The sequence below is a fragment of the Rhinatrema bivittatum genome, chromosome 8 (genome assembly GCF_901001135.1).
Source record: "Rhinatrema bivittatum chromosome 8, aRhiBiv1.1, whole genome shotgun sequence".
NCBI classification, from domain to species: domain Eukaryota; kingdom Metazoa; phylum Chordata; class Amphibia; order Gymnophiona; family Rhinatrematidae; genus Rhinatrema; species Rhinatrema bivittatum.
The window spans coordinates 244,844,629-244,859,393 of NC_042622.1; the positions used below are offsets into that span (position 1 = coordinate 244,844,629).

The following is a 14,765-nucleotide window of genomic DNA, read 5'->3' on the forward strand; positions in this document are numbered from 1 at the left end:
TCAATGTGGGACCAGCAGCAGCCTCTACCTTTCATTCCAACTGCAATAGGAAAAAGGAAAAAAACTTCAAGAAGGTTTTAGTGTTGCAATCTAGCAGAAAATCACCACTGCTGAGTGGTTAATTTAGTCTCCATGCTGGTGCAATCTTGGACATCTCTACTGATGCTGCCAATGGTGGTGCCACATAGTGCCAAAATGGTGATAGTTTATCAGCATGGACAGTAGTCCGATGCAAACTGAACAGAGACTGCCACCTCATTTCACATTGGCTACACCGGTTTTCAAATGGTTAATGATTTTTGGTCACTACTGACTTAAGATGGATTTGGATCAGTGACTTAGGTGCTCTGGAACCTTGTGCCAGTTCTTCTGAAACATCCAGTTCCCCCAAAAAGGCATGAGGAGAAAGGCTTTGTATAAAATGAAAAACAAGAAACATTTAGAAAACAGAAAATTAAACTACCATAAACCTTCATTTTCCAATACAGTGAACTTTATTATATATGTTGCAAAAATCAACATTCAGCATTTTTTAGTGTACAAAAGGACACCAGCTCTTTAAGAAAACATTAGGGAAAAACTGAAGACTAGGATGCTCTTGAACTGTAAGGTTTTGGCAAGTGAAGAGCTCTTGTAAACTCCAACTTCATGGCTCAATAATAATGTTTTTACCAACAATACAACATTACAAAGCAAAAAAAAAAAACCCCACAGGATTCAATAAATTAATCTAGTACTGGTAGCCATTGACTTAAGGGGATGGGGAGGCGGGAGGGATGAGGAAAACACAAAATTTGGCTAACATCAAAAAACCCTCAGAAAGGCATTTGAGTTTTTTTTCACCAAGTTTAACGTAGTTCATAAGGTAACTAAAGCAAAATATATATATTTTTAAAATGCTAAGTGGGGTCTCACAGTATGAACAGGATCATGACATTTTTAATCAGCTTTATATTCCAATGCTAAGTTCCAGAATATACAAGTAAATGTACACAATATCTCTGTATACAATTCTGTCCAAAAATACCTTAAGGCCATTATAAAGACCAGACACTCTGTATATTTCTTGCCTTCATAAAATATATATATATATGTATATATAAATCTCAGGTTCCATAGAGATTCAGAACTAAAAATATTTTGTGATGCTTCCTTCTAAGTCACTATTTGGGATTTCTCTCTCCATTAAAGCAGCAGCATACAAGCATATGCAAGAAATTGAAGGCTGTGAGTTTTTGCACCTCAGAATCATGCACTCAGTTCAAAGTTTTCATTCAGGGGTAAAATTCGACTGGCAAGATTTATGCACTGAAAAAGTTTAGATGGGCAAATAGAAAAATGGTGCCCTCTTGCTTTTCTGGGGCTTGAAGTCTCGATACACATCACCATAAAAAGATCAAAACATCAAAGACAGCATGTTTTCTAGTTCCTTATGGACTGCTGATCAATGCCTCCCCACTTATCTTCCCTCTGTTTGGTTTTCCCAGGAGACTTGTTTAATACAACTTCTAACCCAAAAGACACATTCTTCCTTATTGTTCCTGATTTTAGTAGTATATAATTATTTCAGTACTGCCAATAACAGGATCCACAACCATGATGATTAGTTTCCAAGGGGTGTTTTTCCCAACTTTGCTAAGGGGGGAAAAATCCTTTTGCAAACCAGATGAGTGAGTTTAGACATAAGTAGCAGTTTAAAAAGAGCAATACATTTTCTGAGCAATATTAATTTGGATTTTGGGGGCACAGATGTCTTTTTGGTGGTGTTAATTCAGTTTTATTTTTGTCCCCAGTGGTTTTATTTCTCATATTTACATTTTACTTGCGAATGAAATGTCACTATCCTGGTTTTTTAAATGACCCCTTTTTCCCCACTGGCTTCTGACAGAGTGATTTCAGTATATGTCACTGATAACAAATAGCAGCAGTAATGTCCTGACTGTAATCTTACAAAACAGAAGCAGAAATGTGGGCTCTGTTTTCAAAAGATCTCTAGGTTCTTTATAATTTATTTATTTTTAATAAGAGGTAAATATGAAAGCCAAGTTATATATGTCACTAAGGTGACAAAAAATGTCCATTTTAACTGAATTTGTTGAACAAATGTCTGTTCAAATAGCACATTACATAAAATCTCCTGAATTCTGCTGTTGAAGTTTCCAGGATCTATAAAATGCTAAATTGTCTTGCCCAGACTGCAAACATGGGAGGATGGGAACCAGCTACACATTTCTTGCTATGCTCTTACTAAACCTTACATAGGTGTCATAACTCTCCAAATAAAACATGCAGAACATCCCATCTGTTATTACAAACTATATATTTCCCCACACAATATTTCTAATGTCTTATTTAGTACAAGTTTTTTTCCCCTATGCACAAAATATGAAAGGTCAATTCCAACACTGTATGCTTCCACCATTTATATGTGTAGGTATTCAATGTTCTAAAGTATTCCAATGAGAAAGCGAATACATCTCCAGGCAACATGGGTTCCTTCACATAGACATCACTTTTAAGGCAGCCCTCATAAGTCCATTTTGCAGGGTAATTACAAGTGTGTGAACAGAACATTAAACCATAAATTCATAAGAGACAGATGTAAGTGCTATACGTGCATGTCTATAGTCAATCACATCAAATATATAATACTTTGTATATTTTTTCTTGTGGCTGAGATGGTATAACTAAGCTTTTTCATGAAAAATGAACAGTTGGCTATAGGATCACACTGTTCTGAAGATGAGTTTAATATGCAAAACGTATAATTCAGTTTCTTGGACGCAATGGCTCAGTGATAGTGCTATGGTACTGAAGACAGGGTTTGATTCTTTGCCTGCTTTGTGCTTCTTTGGATGGCCTGATGCTGTGAAAAGCAGCAGAGTACCCAGGAAGGTCAGAATCACAGCCAATATGCAATAGACACTTATTGGCTGGCTCAGTGTTTACTTGTGCCAGGTTCCAGAAGGAACCATGGTTCATGCCTCTCAACCAGAGGGCTATTACTGGATGGCTGGGAATTAAAAGTACCGCAAAGAACCCCCCAGTAACTATGAATCAAGGCTCATGGTGGTGCACTCACTAGGAGCTGGTTCTGATTGAGATGGAAGCCCAAAAAAAAGAGGAATGTGCCAGGACAAAATAGACAGCCCATCACTTTGCTCCAGCATTCGGACTATAAATGCACTGCAAGTGGCGAGAGATTTGAAGGAAGGACTGATTGTTTTCCAAAAGTTTTTATCAGCTTCTAAAATTTTTCCCAGTGACAAAAGATGAATATTTATGGTATGATATTTGAATAAAGCTCATGGCTACAAAGGGCCCTGGTTCTACAGCACTCAGCTGCACAAGTGAAAGCTCTGGAGAAGGCTGTTAGAAATTAAGTATTTAAACGTGTGGAGAATTACTGTTACATTCTGTAAAGAAATTCTAGCAAATTTCCATAGATGGTTGCAACAAAAACCTAATTTGAGAATGATTCTTCCACCACATCTGATGCTATACAGGTATACACATTTATTTCTCAGAGAAGACAAAAAGAAATCAATAAAAACTTGAGCAGAACAGTGATGTAATCTCAAAGTAGAGAGTCATGTGAGAGACTGGGGTATGAGAGATGGGGACTTGCCTCACTTTCTACTATATTCAAAATGGAATTTAAATTAACTAACCAGAATTACAGGGCATGGACATAGAGACTCAAAAACTGGGTAGTAATGGTGTCACTTCACTTTTATAGTCTGAAAAACATCCCTGGAAAAGCATTCTAAAGTCAGAAAAAATTGTTCTGAATGTTAAACTCATTAAGTGAAGCACAGTGGTCAGTGACTTTTTATTTTATTTAAATGTCTGTGCTGATGATCTTCTACTCAAACCAGCTTTCACTCTGATACATACTCTGAACCTTTGACCTCTCAACTGTTGAAAAATTGGGGCTTAATTTTGAAACTTATGTGAGTGCAGTGATATGATCAATCAAATGTGTTGAATGAAAACTGGCAGATTTTCATTCAAGTAGCAGAGGGAGAAGAAAAACCACAGGTGCAAAGGCAGGCTAGAGTGATTATGTTAATGACTGTGCCCAGTGACATATGTCAGTGGATCATAGGCAGACTGTTGACTTGCTTTCTCATTATAGCAAGAAATTTAAGTCCACTTGAAGACAGCTAGCTCTTGAAAAAAAAAATCTCCCAAACAGGTCTCTCTTTTACCAATGAGAAAATGGCTAGCTCGAAAGTTATGTAACATGTCAAAAAGGGAGCTATGGTCAAATCAGAATAAAAGTGCAAGAATGTCACCATTATGAACACGTTGTCTGACTGGCTAAAGCTCTACCATACTTTGAGCCAATCACAATGCAGCTTTTCAATAATGGCAAGCAGAGCAACTACCATTGTACTGTAGCATTCTCTTACCATAAGCAATCTGATCTTGTCACAATTTACATGTGTTTCTTATTTAGTAGTACAGAAGACTGAACATTCATGGAAAGGCAGGTCAGTATTTCAAAGTGCCTCTAATTCACCCTTTGTTTAGCAGCCTCAGCAGTCTCTTTATAGCCACTGCACATTTGGTGAAGGGGGACCTGTGTAGTCCCAAAAGCTAACAAACAGTCATTTTTGGCCAATTCTTATGCAACTTCAATAAAAAAGGTTATCACAGCCTACCAGGAACTCTGTAATTGATCAAGAACCTTATCCTGTCACAGCCTGATACAACACAAACAGCAAGAAAACAGAGTCTTGTGCTTTTTGTGACATCACTAAAGTTTCTTTGCATACACAGTGTATTCCCCATTAATATACTGCAGTTTATCCTATTAGCCTGTATCCCTTTGTGCACTGATCATCATCCCTGGATGTGCTAATGGACCACACACGACATGCAGGCACATGCTTTCAAAGCCTGCAGGTTGCACATATGGAACTGTAAATGACAGGTCAACTCCTGTGTTCCCCCACATGTGAGAGTTCACAATCTAAGCATTTGATTTTTTTTTTACATTTCTGATGCCATCCACTTTACACTGACTGATATCTCAAGCAAAGCCAGGATGGGTACAAAAAAATACTGTTAGTTCTGTCAGGTAATTTTCAGAAGAAAGAACCTTTGTAATACTTCGTATATAATCACAAATGAGATACTAAATGCACTCAAGTGTTGTGAGCATCACTATACTGTCTTCAAAGTATTTCTGGCTGCACACACTGGATCTGTTCTGATATATGATCTCTCTCCATATATAAAATATACAGGACACCTTAAATGTACCACCCTTTGCAAAGACAAAAATCATATGACCTCATATGAAGTCAATTATTGATTTCTAAAGCAGGCAACTGTCAGTTTAATGACAAACTGTTTTCCTGCATGCTTTTTGTTTTCAGAATGGTATCAAAAGCACAAACAGACTCGCACATGGGGGTCAACTATGGAGCAAGGTTGGAAGCAATGATCTCTAATGTTGCATCTGGCCAGTCACTATTTTCCTCTGTTCACCTAGACCAGTGGTTCCCAGCCCTGTCCTGGGGACCCCCCCAGCCAGGATATCCACAATGAATATGCATGAGAGAAAATGTGTATGTTATGGAGGCAGTGCATGCAAACTCTCTCATGCATATTCATTGTGGATATCCTGGCTGGGGGGTCCCCAGGACAGGGCTGGGAACCACTGACCTAGACACATACAATGACAAGTAACCGAGAGTCAAATTCTCTCCCAATGTCCTTAAGAACAGGTGGAGGTGTAAACCAAAATAGTTTTCAGCCTAGTGAGGAAGCCTGTATATTAACTACAAGTCATTAGCAATATTAACTGCCAGCAACCAAGGCAGTCCAGCTGATTTTCATTACACATATACAGTGTGTCAGAAAGTGTGCAGATGCTAAAGGCTAGGTATATTTTAACAAGTACCTCCTGTCTCATGGCAGAAAGGGGGGAGAATTCATGCTCCTTCAGCCTATGACACTTCTACATTACAAACATGGAACATGTCACTCCAAGGAGAATGACCCCGTTTTATTTCACATTACAAATTACCAAAATAATAATTGACTCATGAAATAAGAACACGGTTACAACTCCTTGAAGTGATGTACCAGCATATAAATATGCACATACCACACAAACACAGAACACACAAAACAATGAGGCCAAAAATAAAAATGTTAAGACCACAAACCCTGAAAGGTTCCTAAAAAAGCCACCCCCTATGTATCAACATGTGAGTAGGGCAAAAGGGAAAACACATTTTTTGGGTATCCATATTAAAGGTTGCATCACATGCTGAAATTTTACCATGGTGCAGACAGCTTTTCTTGTCAAACAGCCACAAGTATTCAAGTGTCAGATCGATGGAGGCAGCGACATTCCAGTTCAAGAGGCATCCCAACCATGTACATCCAGGTATTTTTTTTGTATTTTTATTTTTTCTTTGCTTCTATTTATTTATTTTTTTACTTGCCAGCATTAATCCATGAAAAATAAATTCCTCATCTTTGGAAGGTGGGGTAGAGGGATTCATTCATCAGTAGTGTCTTTTTTCCCCTTTGATTAAATTGGAGTTTCTCTTAAAATGTAAGAGTGTTGATTCTCAAACAGTTAAGCTCTCCACTCTCCCCATATTAGTCCAATACCTTACGTAAAACAATAAAGGGTGAAAAATAAGAGAAAGATAACCAAGTGCCAATCTCACTACCTGGTTCAGTCCATTGAAAAACAAAAGTCAAATAAGGATGATACAGTCTCTTGCTTTCTTTGAACAGCAAGTACTTAGTGCTAGTCTCTGAAAAAAGCAGATGTGCGTGTATATGTGGCAGTATTAAAGAGAAAAAGTCCATGAGACTGAATCCGGGTGCATCTTTCTGCTATTTGGCTCAGGTGTTAGTGCCAAGACTGGAACTGATGCTGGTCATAATCTGCTATCAACTTCTTTATATGAGCCAGTTTATTGTGGAGGAATTCACAGCGATTCTTTTCTTGACTGTAGTTTGGATTCGTCTAGGTATTCAGAAGAAAAAATAAAAACAAATAATGTAGGATACACTTTACTGTCAATGCCTAATGATTAAAAGCACAGATCAGAAGAATCCCTCACCCAACTCACAAGTCATTTTACAATCTAGCTTTGTGCCCTGAGCTGTAAACTCTTTAGCTCCAGCACACTGAAGTCATGAAATTGCCATGCATGACCCTGTGGGCACAGGCAGCACTAGATAAGTAGGAATACGTTGCCATGCCCAATACTAAGGTAACTATGTCATGATTTGAATTAAGGGCACATTTTAAGAGCTAAATTGTCAACACACACATAGAAGGGCCCTACAACTCCAGTCCTTGTGGGCCATGAAACCTCTCTGGTTCTTAGGTTTGTCTTAATTATTCACTAGATTTTCTGGTATATTTGGCTCAAGGACTTTATTTGAATATTACAGGAAAACTGGAGTCATCTACAAATCTTGAGGACAGACATGCAAGCAAGGGTAAAGCAGATAATTTTCCCCACACTGTCCTGCCAAGAAAGCATAAATCCTATTTTGAAAGTGTCTCATTTATAAGGTGTGTAATTCAATGTCCATCTTGATTCAATCTACAGTCCCTATCAGACTCACAAGGGTGCCAAATAACGGACAACAGTGATGGTGTATATTTTAGTTTTTAAGCGAGGTAAACATCTAACACACTGGGAACTGGACTGAGGCTAACAAAGCAAGACTGTCAAGACTGATCCTAAACAGAGTGCCAACTGAACTGAGGTGCAGCCCTGCTCCCATGCCCATGGGATAGCATGGGTAAAACAACCTAGTATCAAGCTTGGTAGAGAGATCAGTAACCACACTCCCAAGGAATCACTGGCTCCTGACATTTGAAAAGGGACTGCTGGGAACACAAAGTGTTGGATGTAGGAAGTGCTCCCAGCAATTTGAGGTCTGCCAAGGTACTTGGAATCCCAAATATTATGATCAGTGAGAATGTATGATATGCTACTGTGAATATCTGAGACCTGAAGAACTTGACCTGCATGTGTATACCTGAACCCAAGCAACAGATCAACTTGAAGATACTTTGAACTGAATTGCCTTAAATTCCCACTGACTTTTGCATTTTGTTTCTGGACTGTGTAGTTGCTATATAACCAAACCAGGCTTAGAACCAGACACTCTCACATGATATAGTTCACCTGAACCCTTGGGCGCTGTATATAGGCATCTGATCTTTAATGCAGCATTTTAACTGAAAAATCAGCCATGTTGACAAGCTTTTCAGAAGGTGCAGAATGCCAGCTTTAATACCTATTGTGCTTACCTGGCCTGCCCTTATTTGTTAGTGTGTGTAAAGTGAGTTTGCTTACTGTAAGGAGGGTTTTCCATAGACAATAGGATGAATGAACCATGCCATGTGGTGCGATGTCATCCAATAGTGCCGAACAGACCTCTCTCTCTATTTCAGTAAAGTTTTACTACTGAGCATGCTTGGGAGTTTCTCGTGAATTCCTCAAGTCCACTGTACAGCTTAGCTTTAGTTAAGTAGTTGACTTTCCAGGGAGGCGGATGGTATTAAGCATGGCTAATTAATCCTGCTGTCAATAGAGAAACTTGTTTATGGTAAACAAACTCACTTTCTTTGTTGACAAGCAGGACTGAATTAGCCATGACAAATGAGAAGTCCCAAGCTGAGGGTTGCATAGCAGAGCATTTACTGAATAAGCAACCCCATGGAGACTAGACTACAGGGTGAACAGACTGTACAAAACTGCTTGCCAAAGTTACTATCACTTCTTGAGAGTGTCAAGACAATAGTGGGAGATGAAGGTGTGAACTGATAAACAAGTTGCAGCTTTGCAGATGTCCTCAATGGATACAGCTCTTAGGTGAGCAACTGAAGTAGCCATGGCTCTTACCTGATGAGCCTTGACAGAGATGAAGGCCAGCTAACATATAACAATGAATACAGTCTGCTAGCCAGTTGGACAAAGTACGCTTGGCAACAGCCACTCCCAGTCTGTTATGGTTAAAAGATACAAACAGCTGAGAAACTTTATGATGTGATTGAGTTTTCCTCAAGTAATAGGCCAAGGTCAGCTTAGAGTTCTCTCCTTTGTGTGCATATGGTCTTGGAAAGAAAGTGGGCAAAATAATAGCTCAATTTGTGTGAAACTCAGAAACCACTTTAGGTAGAAACTGTGAAAAAAAACAGCAGGTATGGAAAAACCATTCCCTAAGCCAGACATGAGTAAAGTTCTAAAGAAGTCAAGGGTAAGAATAGACAGGGCTGAGGGAGGGGAAAATGACAGTTCCCAGAGAATCCAGGGAAGCAGCAGAGAAGAAAGTCATGAGTCTCTGGAATCAGATGCTGACCTAAGTAGGGAGAAGAAGCCACAGGAAGGAGAAGATTCATGAAAGCAGATGGAAGAGTGAGGAGAGAGGAGCTGAACAATGGTTCTTCAACAAGGTAAAAGCTTTTGTTTGGCCATTGATTCCCTAAACTGGGAGAGAAAGAGAGGACTGGGTAGGGAGGTGCAGGAACAGGCTGCAGTGAGCAAGCAAAGAGTGGGGAAGCTTATAGCCTGATCATCCTGCAAGTGAGAAGTGACAGTCTACCCCAGTGAGGAGTTGTGCTGGGGGGGGGGGGGGGGGGGGGGGGGGAGGGAAAGCAAAGCTTCTGTGAACTGAGCTGAAAGATTCTAGGATCCTGATGCTTAGCTGAACTGAAACAAAAAATACCCAAAAAACACAGAACTCTTGGCTGAGCCATTCATGTTCTCTAGGATACAACTGGAGAACCCCCCTCCCCCCTACCAAGACAGATTGACATTAGAACCCACCTGAGGTCCAAGGCAGAAGATCTTACAGAAACTAATGCCTGTAGTTTACTGACTTTTCTAGCTGAAGTGATAGTGATTTAAAAATACTACCTTCCACGTAAGAAGCTTCATGGAAGCAGACCCTCTGCGGCTCATAGGGAGGTTTTATTGGTTGTGCTGACAAAGTTGAGATCCCTGGTACAGATGGTTTTGCAATCAGAGGCTTTGTATGCCACATGCCCTTCATGAATTTTGGTACCAAAGAATGCAGATTGGCTTTCCATTCACTTGAGGGTGGGTAAGTAGGGATGCCATTAAGATGCGCAGAAGACTAGAGGAGAGGGAGAACAAGTACTGAAGCAGATCCTTGGGATTACAGGTGAACTGGTCCTGAAAGCCCACCTGACAACAAGATAAGTCAGGCTTCCATTTAAAGTCATACACCCTTCTGATGGATGGCTTTATAGCTGAAATCACAATGTTCGCAACCTCCTTGGATAGAAACAATGAGGAAAACTACTTTGTTTTCCACAGCCACACCATCAAATTGAGGGAGGGTTAGTTCCTGGGTAATCAGAGGTAGGAGAACTACACTTGTTTGGGCCAACACTGGGGCAATGAAGATGAGTCGTGCTCAATCTTTGAGCATCTTCTGAAAAGTCCTTGCTACCAGCAGAAGTGGAGGCAACGAATACAGTAGATTTTCACAAATTTGTAGCCCGCTAATCCACAGACCTTAGAAGGTAACAAGAATTACATTCATAATAAAAACAATTACAAACAGTACAAAACTAATTCAATGGCTAGACTAGACTAAAGCAAACAAATTAAAAGCAGATTAAAGCATCTTAAACACATCAGCAAAAAACTGATAGTCATCAACCACAGTAAAGCATACTACAATCCCTTGCTATAATCCCTCGAGATAATGAGGCAGGGAAAGCTTTGGAGAAAAGATAAGTTTTTAACATCTTTCTAAAACATAATAGGTCATATTCCATTTTTAGTGGTTCTGGGAGTTTATTCTATGTAGTTTGCGATGCTGGAAATATGAGAAAGTGAGTGGACCTACCGTATGTGTAAGGATCACTAATAATCTATGATCTGCCAAGCGCAAATTGCAAGGAGGTCAGTAGAAAATTGGTTGTAGAAAAGAGGAAACAAGGCTCTTAATGACTTTAAAAATCAAAGTGTTTTAAATTGGATCCGCTACTCTATTTGAAGCCAGTGGAGTGCAGCCAAAATTGGGGAGATACGTGCATGTAACAAAGTGCCGGAGACCAAGCATGCTGCTGAATTGTAAGTTGTAGCACATGAATTGTATTTTTTTGCAGGTCCAGAAAGAGAGAATTATAGTAATCTAGGGAGTTCATGACCAATGTTTGAGTTACCAGCTTAAAATCCGAGAGTCATGTTCAGACATGTCGTGGGGACAACATACCCAACCAGGATATAACTTGATCTGTTTTAGGCCAATGCCCACAGACAGATTGCTCTTTACAATGTGAGGAACACTTTTTCCTCCTGTGAGCCTATCCAAGCCCGATAAATTTGATTCTCTGGATGGGAAACAATGTTTGACTTGACAAAATTGACTATAAAGCCTAGAGACTGAAGGAGCTGAATGGTCTTCACCAATGAGTCCAGCATCCCCACTGGAGAAGGTCCCATCACCAACCAATCATCCAGGAATAGGAAAACACATATCTCCCTGTGACGTAGATATGCTGCCACTACAACCCAAAATTTTGTGAAGACACTTGGGGCTGCAGAAAGGATGAAGGGCAGGACTTTGTATTGGTAGTTCGCTTCCTTCACTGCGAACCTGAGATATTTCCAGTGTACTGGATGAATAGGAATATGAGTGTATGCATCCTTCAGATCCAGGAAACAGTCTCCTAAACAGAAGAAGAGTAGAATGGTGTGGATGTGGAGGATGTTCATCTTGAACTTCTCTCTCAAAGCAACCCCTTGTTCAGTCTTGAGAAATCCAGGATTGGTCTCAATCCCCTTTCTTGGGTATAAGAAAAAATAGTGGGACTAGAAACCCTTGCCACATTGCTCGGTAGGGACAGGTTCTTTCATCTGCTGACTGAGGAGTGATGCCACCTTAGGACAAAGAGGAGTAGAGTGGTTAGAGTACTGGACTGAGAACCAGGGAAGCCAGAGTTCAAATCTTGCTGCCAACTCCTTGTGACCTTGGGCAAGTCACATCATTCTCCACTGCCTTAGGTACAAACTTAAGATTGTAAGCACTCTGGAAGACACAAATAACTACAGTATCTTAACATAATCCGCTTTGAAGTGTCTGAAAGGCAGAATATAAATAAAAATAAATTGAGTCAAGTAAGATGGCTTGGACTGAAGGCTGAACACTGATACATCACTGGAAGTCAGGAGAAGTCCAAACAGACTCCACATTCTTGAGGACACAACTGTCTGATGTTAACCCATTCTTACTTCTGGCAGGAATGACTGTTCCAGCAGATCAGTTAACGCATCTGAGGCATCCCCACAGACCCTCCTCTGAAGCAAATGGAGGAGGAAAGTTAATCCCCCAATGATGAAAATGGAAACCAGGGGACAGGTTTTGATTGTTTCGGAGAGAAAATCTCCTGGGGGAGGTCAGAGCCAATCAATCATTGTGTTTCACCCTCTGAATGCTGGATGAACTCCTCCACAGAGGGAGACAGCTTGCCTGATGGAGGTGAGCCAACTTCCACAGCTAACATTTTTCATAGGACTTCCAGCGGTTTGAAAGTGGAAGGGACTCCACCTTGCAGAAACAATCCCCCATTCTGGGCAGGAGTGATTGAAGGGTGCCCTCCTTGTCAATGGCCACCAGATAAGTAAAGAAAGTCTTCATCAGCTAGAGTTGGAGAAGAGAGACATCTTCTGAGATGCCTGCACTAGGCTCCAAGTAGTGATTTTCCCCTGATATACCTGTGTCAGGAGTCGCATGGAGACCAAGGGTATGATGAAGCAGATAGGATCTGGTTTCTCCAGACACAGAGAGGGATCCTGCCTGGATACTCTGAGCAGATGACATTGATGGGGCCATGGAGAGTCTAGGATCAAGATAGAAGAGGTGAGATGGTGACAAAGGCACCTTTTGAGCCATGAAAGATGAAGGCGCCTGCGCAGAGTCTCCTCTAGTCCCCATCAGTACTGGAGTTATTACTGCCTTAACAGTACTGATTGTGTGGACTTGCATGCTGACAATCTGCACCGATGGCACCAATGCATCATGTGTAGACAGCACCAGGTGCATTGAGAGCTTCTGTGCCAATAGCACAGAGAAGCATTTAGTTTTTCTTCAGCACTGATGAACCTTGTGAAGGGGAGAAGGCTTGGGATTGCTTCAAGGAGCACGCTGGGTCTAGCACCTGGCATTGCTGCATCTTGCTAGACCCCAAAGCTACATTGGATCTGGACTCTGGCACTGTAGGTGCTTGAATAGTCTCTGCTTGACTCAGCACAGAGGGATCCCAGTGAGGCTCTGTTCTGGGAAAATGACCTGCTTTGCTTCTGCAAAGATCTGTGGAGCTTCGCCATTTTTCATGTCCACTTCCACTGAATTCTGGGTGACATCTAGTCACATTTGTAGAAGTTTGCAGTTTTGTGGTCTGGAGCCAAGCACTTGTAGTAGATGACATGGCTGTCGGCGATAGACATCCTACAGCCACAATCCTTGAAGCAACAGAGTATGGCCTTCTTAGAAATGGACATCTCCTGTCTAACACTTCATTTTTAATTTTTTTGAGCACCAAAAAACATGTTTTGTTTCAGGAGGTGCTGCTGAGGGAGGCAGCAAAGCAAAAAACAAAAAAAGAAAAATTATAAGGCAGACATAAAAGGTAAGAGGATATATATCCATATAGAAGCTGTGACAAAAAAAAAGACAGAGGGGCAGTGCATGCATGGGTACTTCCACACACACTCGATAGTAAAACATTACTTAGACACTGTGGATCCCACTGGTAAGTTGAGCTGAAGAGGCCGCATGTGCACCTTGCCCAGGGGAAAAACCTCCAGTGTGGCTGCCAACAAACCCAGGACCTGAAGATAAGGTCACACTGTCGGGCAAATAGACCTTCACAGTGTTCAAACTGTAGCAAGTAACTTGTGAATGCGACTCCCTGGCTGAAACACTCAGCCCTGCTAGGAAATGACCTGAACGCCAAGACACTCCAGCGTCTGAGACAGCTATAAGCTGCTCTTGGCCAAGCTCACCACCCAGCCTAGCTCTTGCAGTAATGCGACCACTGTGCAAGAAGGCAGGTGGACTCTCTTCCACGCATTTGTCTCAAATCAACTGGCCATCCAGATATGGGGGAACCAAGATGCCACCCCTGTGGAAGGACGATGCTATCGCCACCATGATCTTAAAGGTCCAGGGTGCAGTGGCCAGCTGGAAGGCCAAGTCCTGGAACTGATAATGACGTCCCAGAATGGCAAACTGTAGGAACTATTGATATTCTCTGCAAATGGGAATATGTAGAAATGCCTCAGTCACACCGAGATGGGAGAATTCTCTTGATTGCACTGCCCTTGTTATGGTGTGTAGAGTTTCCATATGGAAATGAGTCATCTGCAAATGTCGATTGACTCCTTTGTGATCTAGGATGGGCCGAAAGGAACCCTCCTTTTATCTTACAACAAAAGAAATGGAATAGTGGCCTGTATTTTCTTACGATTCAGTAACAGGAAATATGACCTGCAAGTCCAATGTCTCCTTAGGGAAGTCTCCACTGCTACCTTCTTCAGTAGGGAGTTGCAAGGAAAGACCAAAAAGGCATCTAGAAGGATGCGAAGAACTCCAGAGCATAGCCTTCTCTTAACACTTCCAGGACCTACTGGACAGACATGATGCAGATCCAGCTCTGATAAAAGTGAGAGAGACAGTTGAGGTGCACTACTCCTGAAGCCACATTCTTCTGAGGCTTTCTGGATTTAAAGGAC

General features: G+C 41.1%; 1 protein-coding gene across 5 annotated transcripts in view; it reads right to left on the bottom strand.

Moving 5' to 3' along the window:
• Nucleotides 1-14,765, bottom strand: part of ELL (elongation factor for RNA polymerase II) — a 528,830-nt gene that overhangs the window by 54,669 nt on the left and 459,396 nt on the right. For 2 of the 5 annotated variants that reach the window (XR_003858419.1, XR_003858422.1), the window contains exons 12-13: nucleotides 5,683-7,000; nucleotides 472-5,520 (exon numbers count right to left, since the gene is read on the bottom strand). Coding sequence is in view for 1 of the 5 variants with exons in the window: in XM_029614402.1 (XP_029470262.1) it covers nucleotides 6,884-7,000 (117 nt within the window). In the remaining 4 variants the exon portion in view is untranslated. Of the gene's footprint in view, nucleotides 1-471; nucleotides 7,001-14,765 lie in introns of those variants that run through there. The other 3 variants (XR_003858420.1, XR_003858421.1, XM_029614402.1) reach the window with 2 other exon arrangements.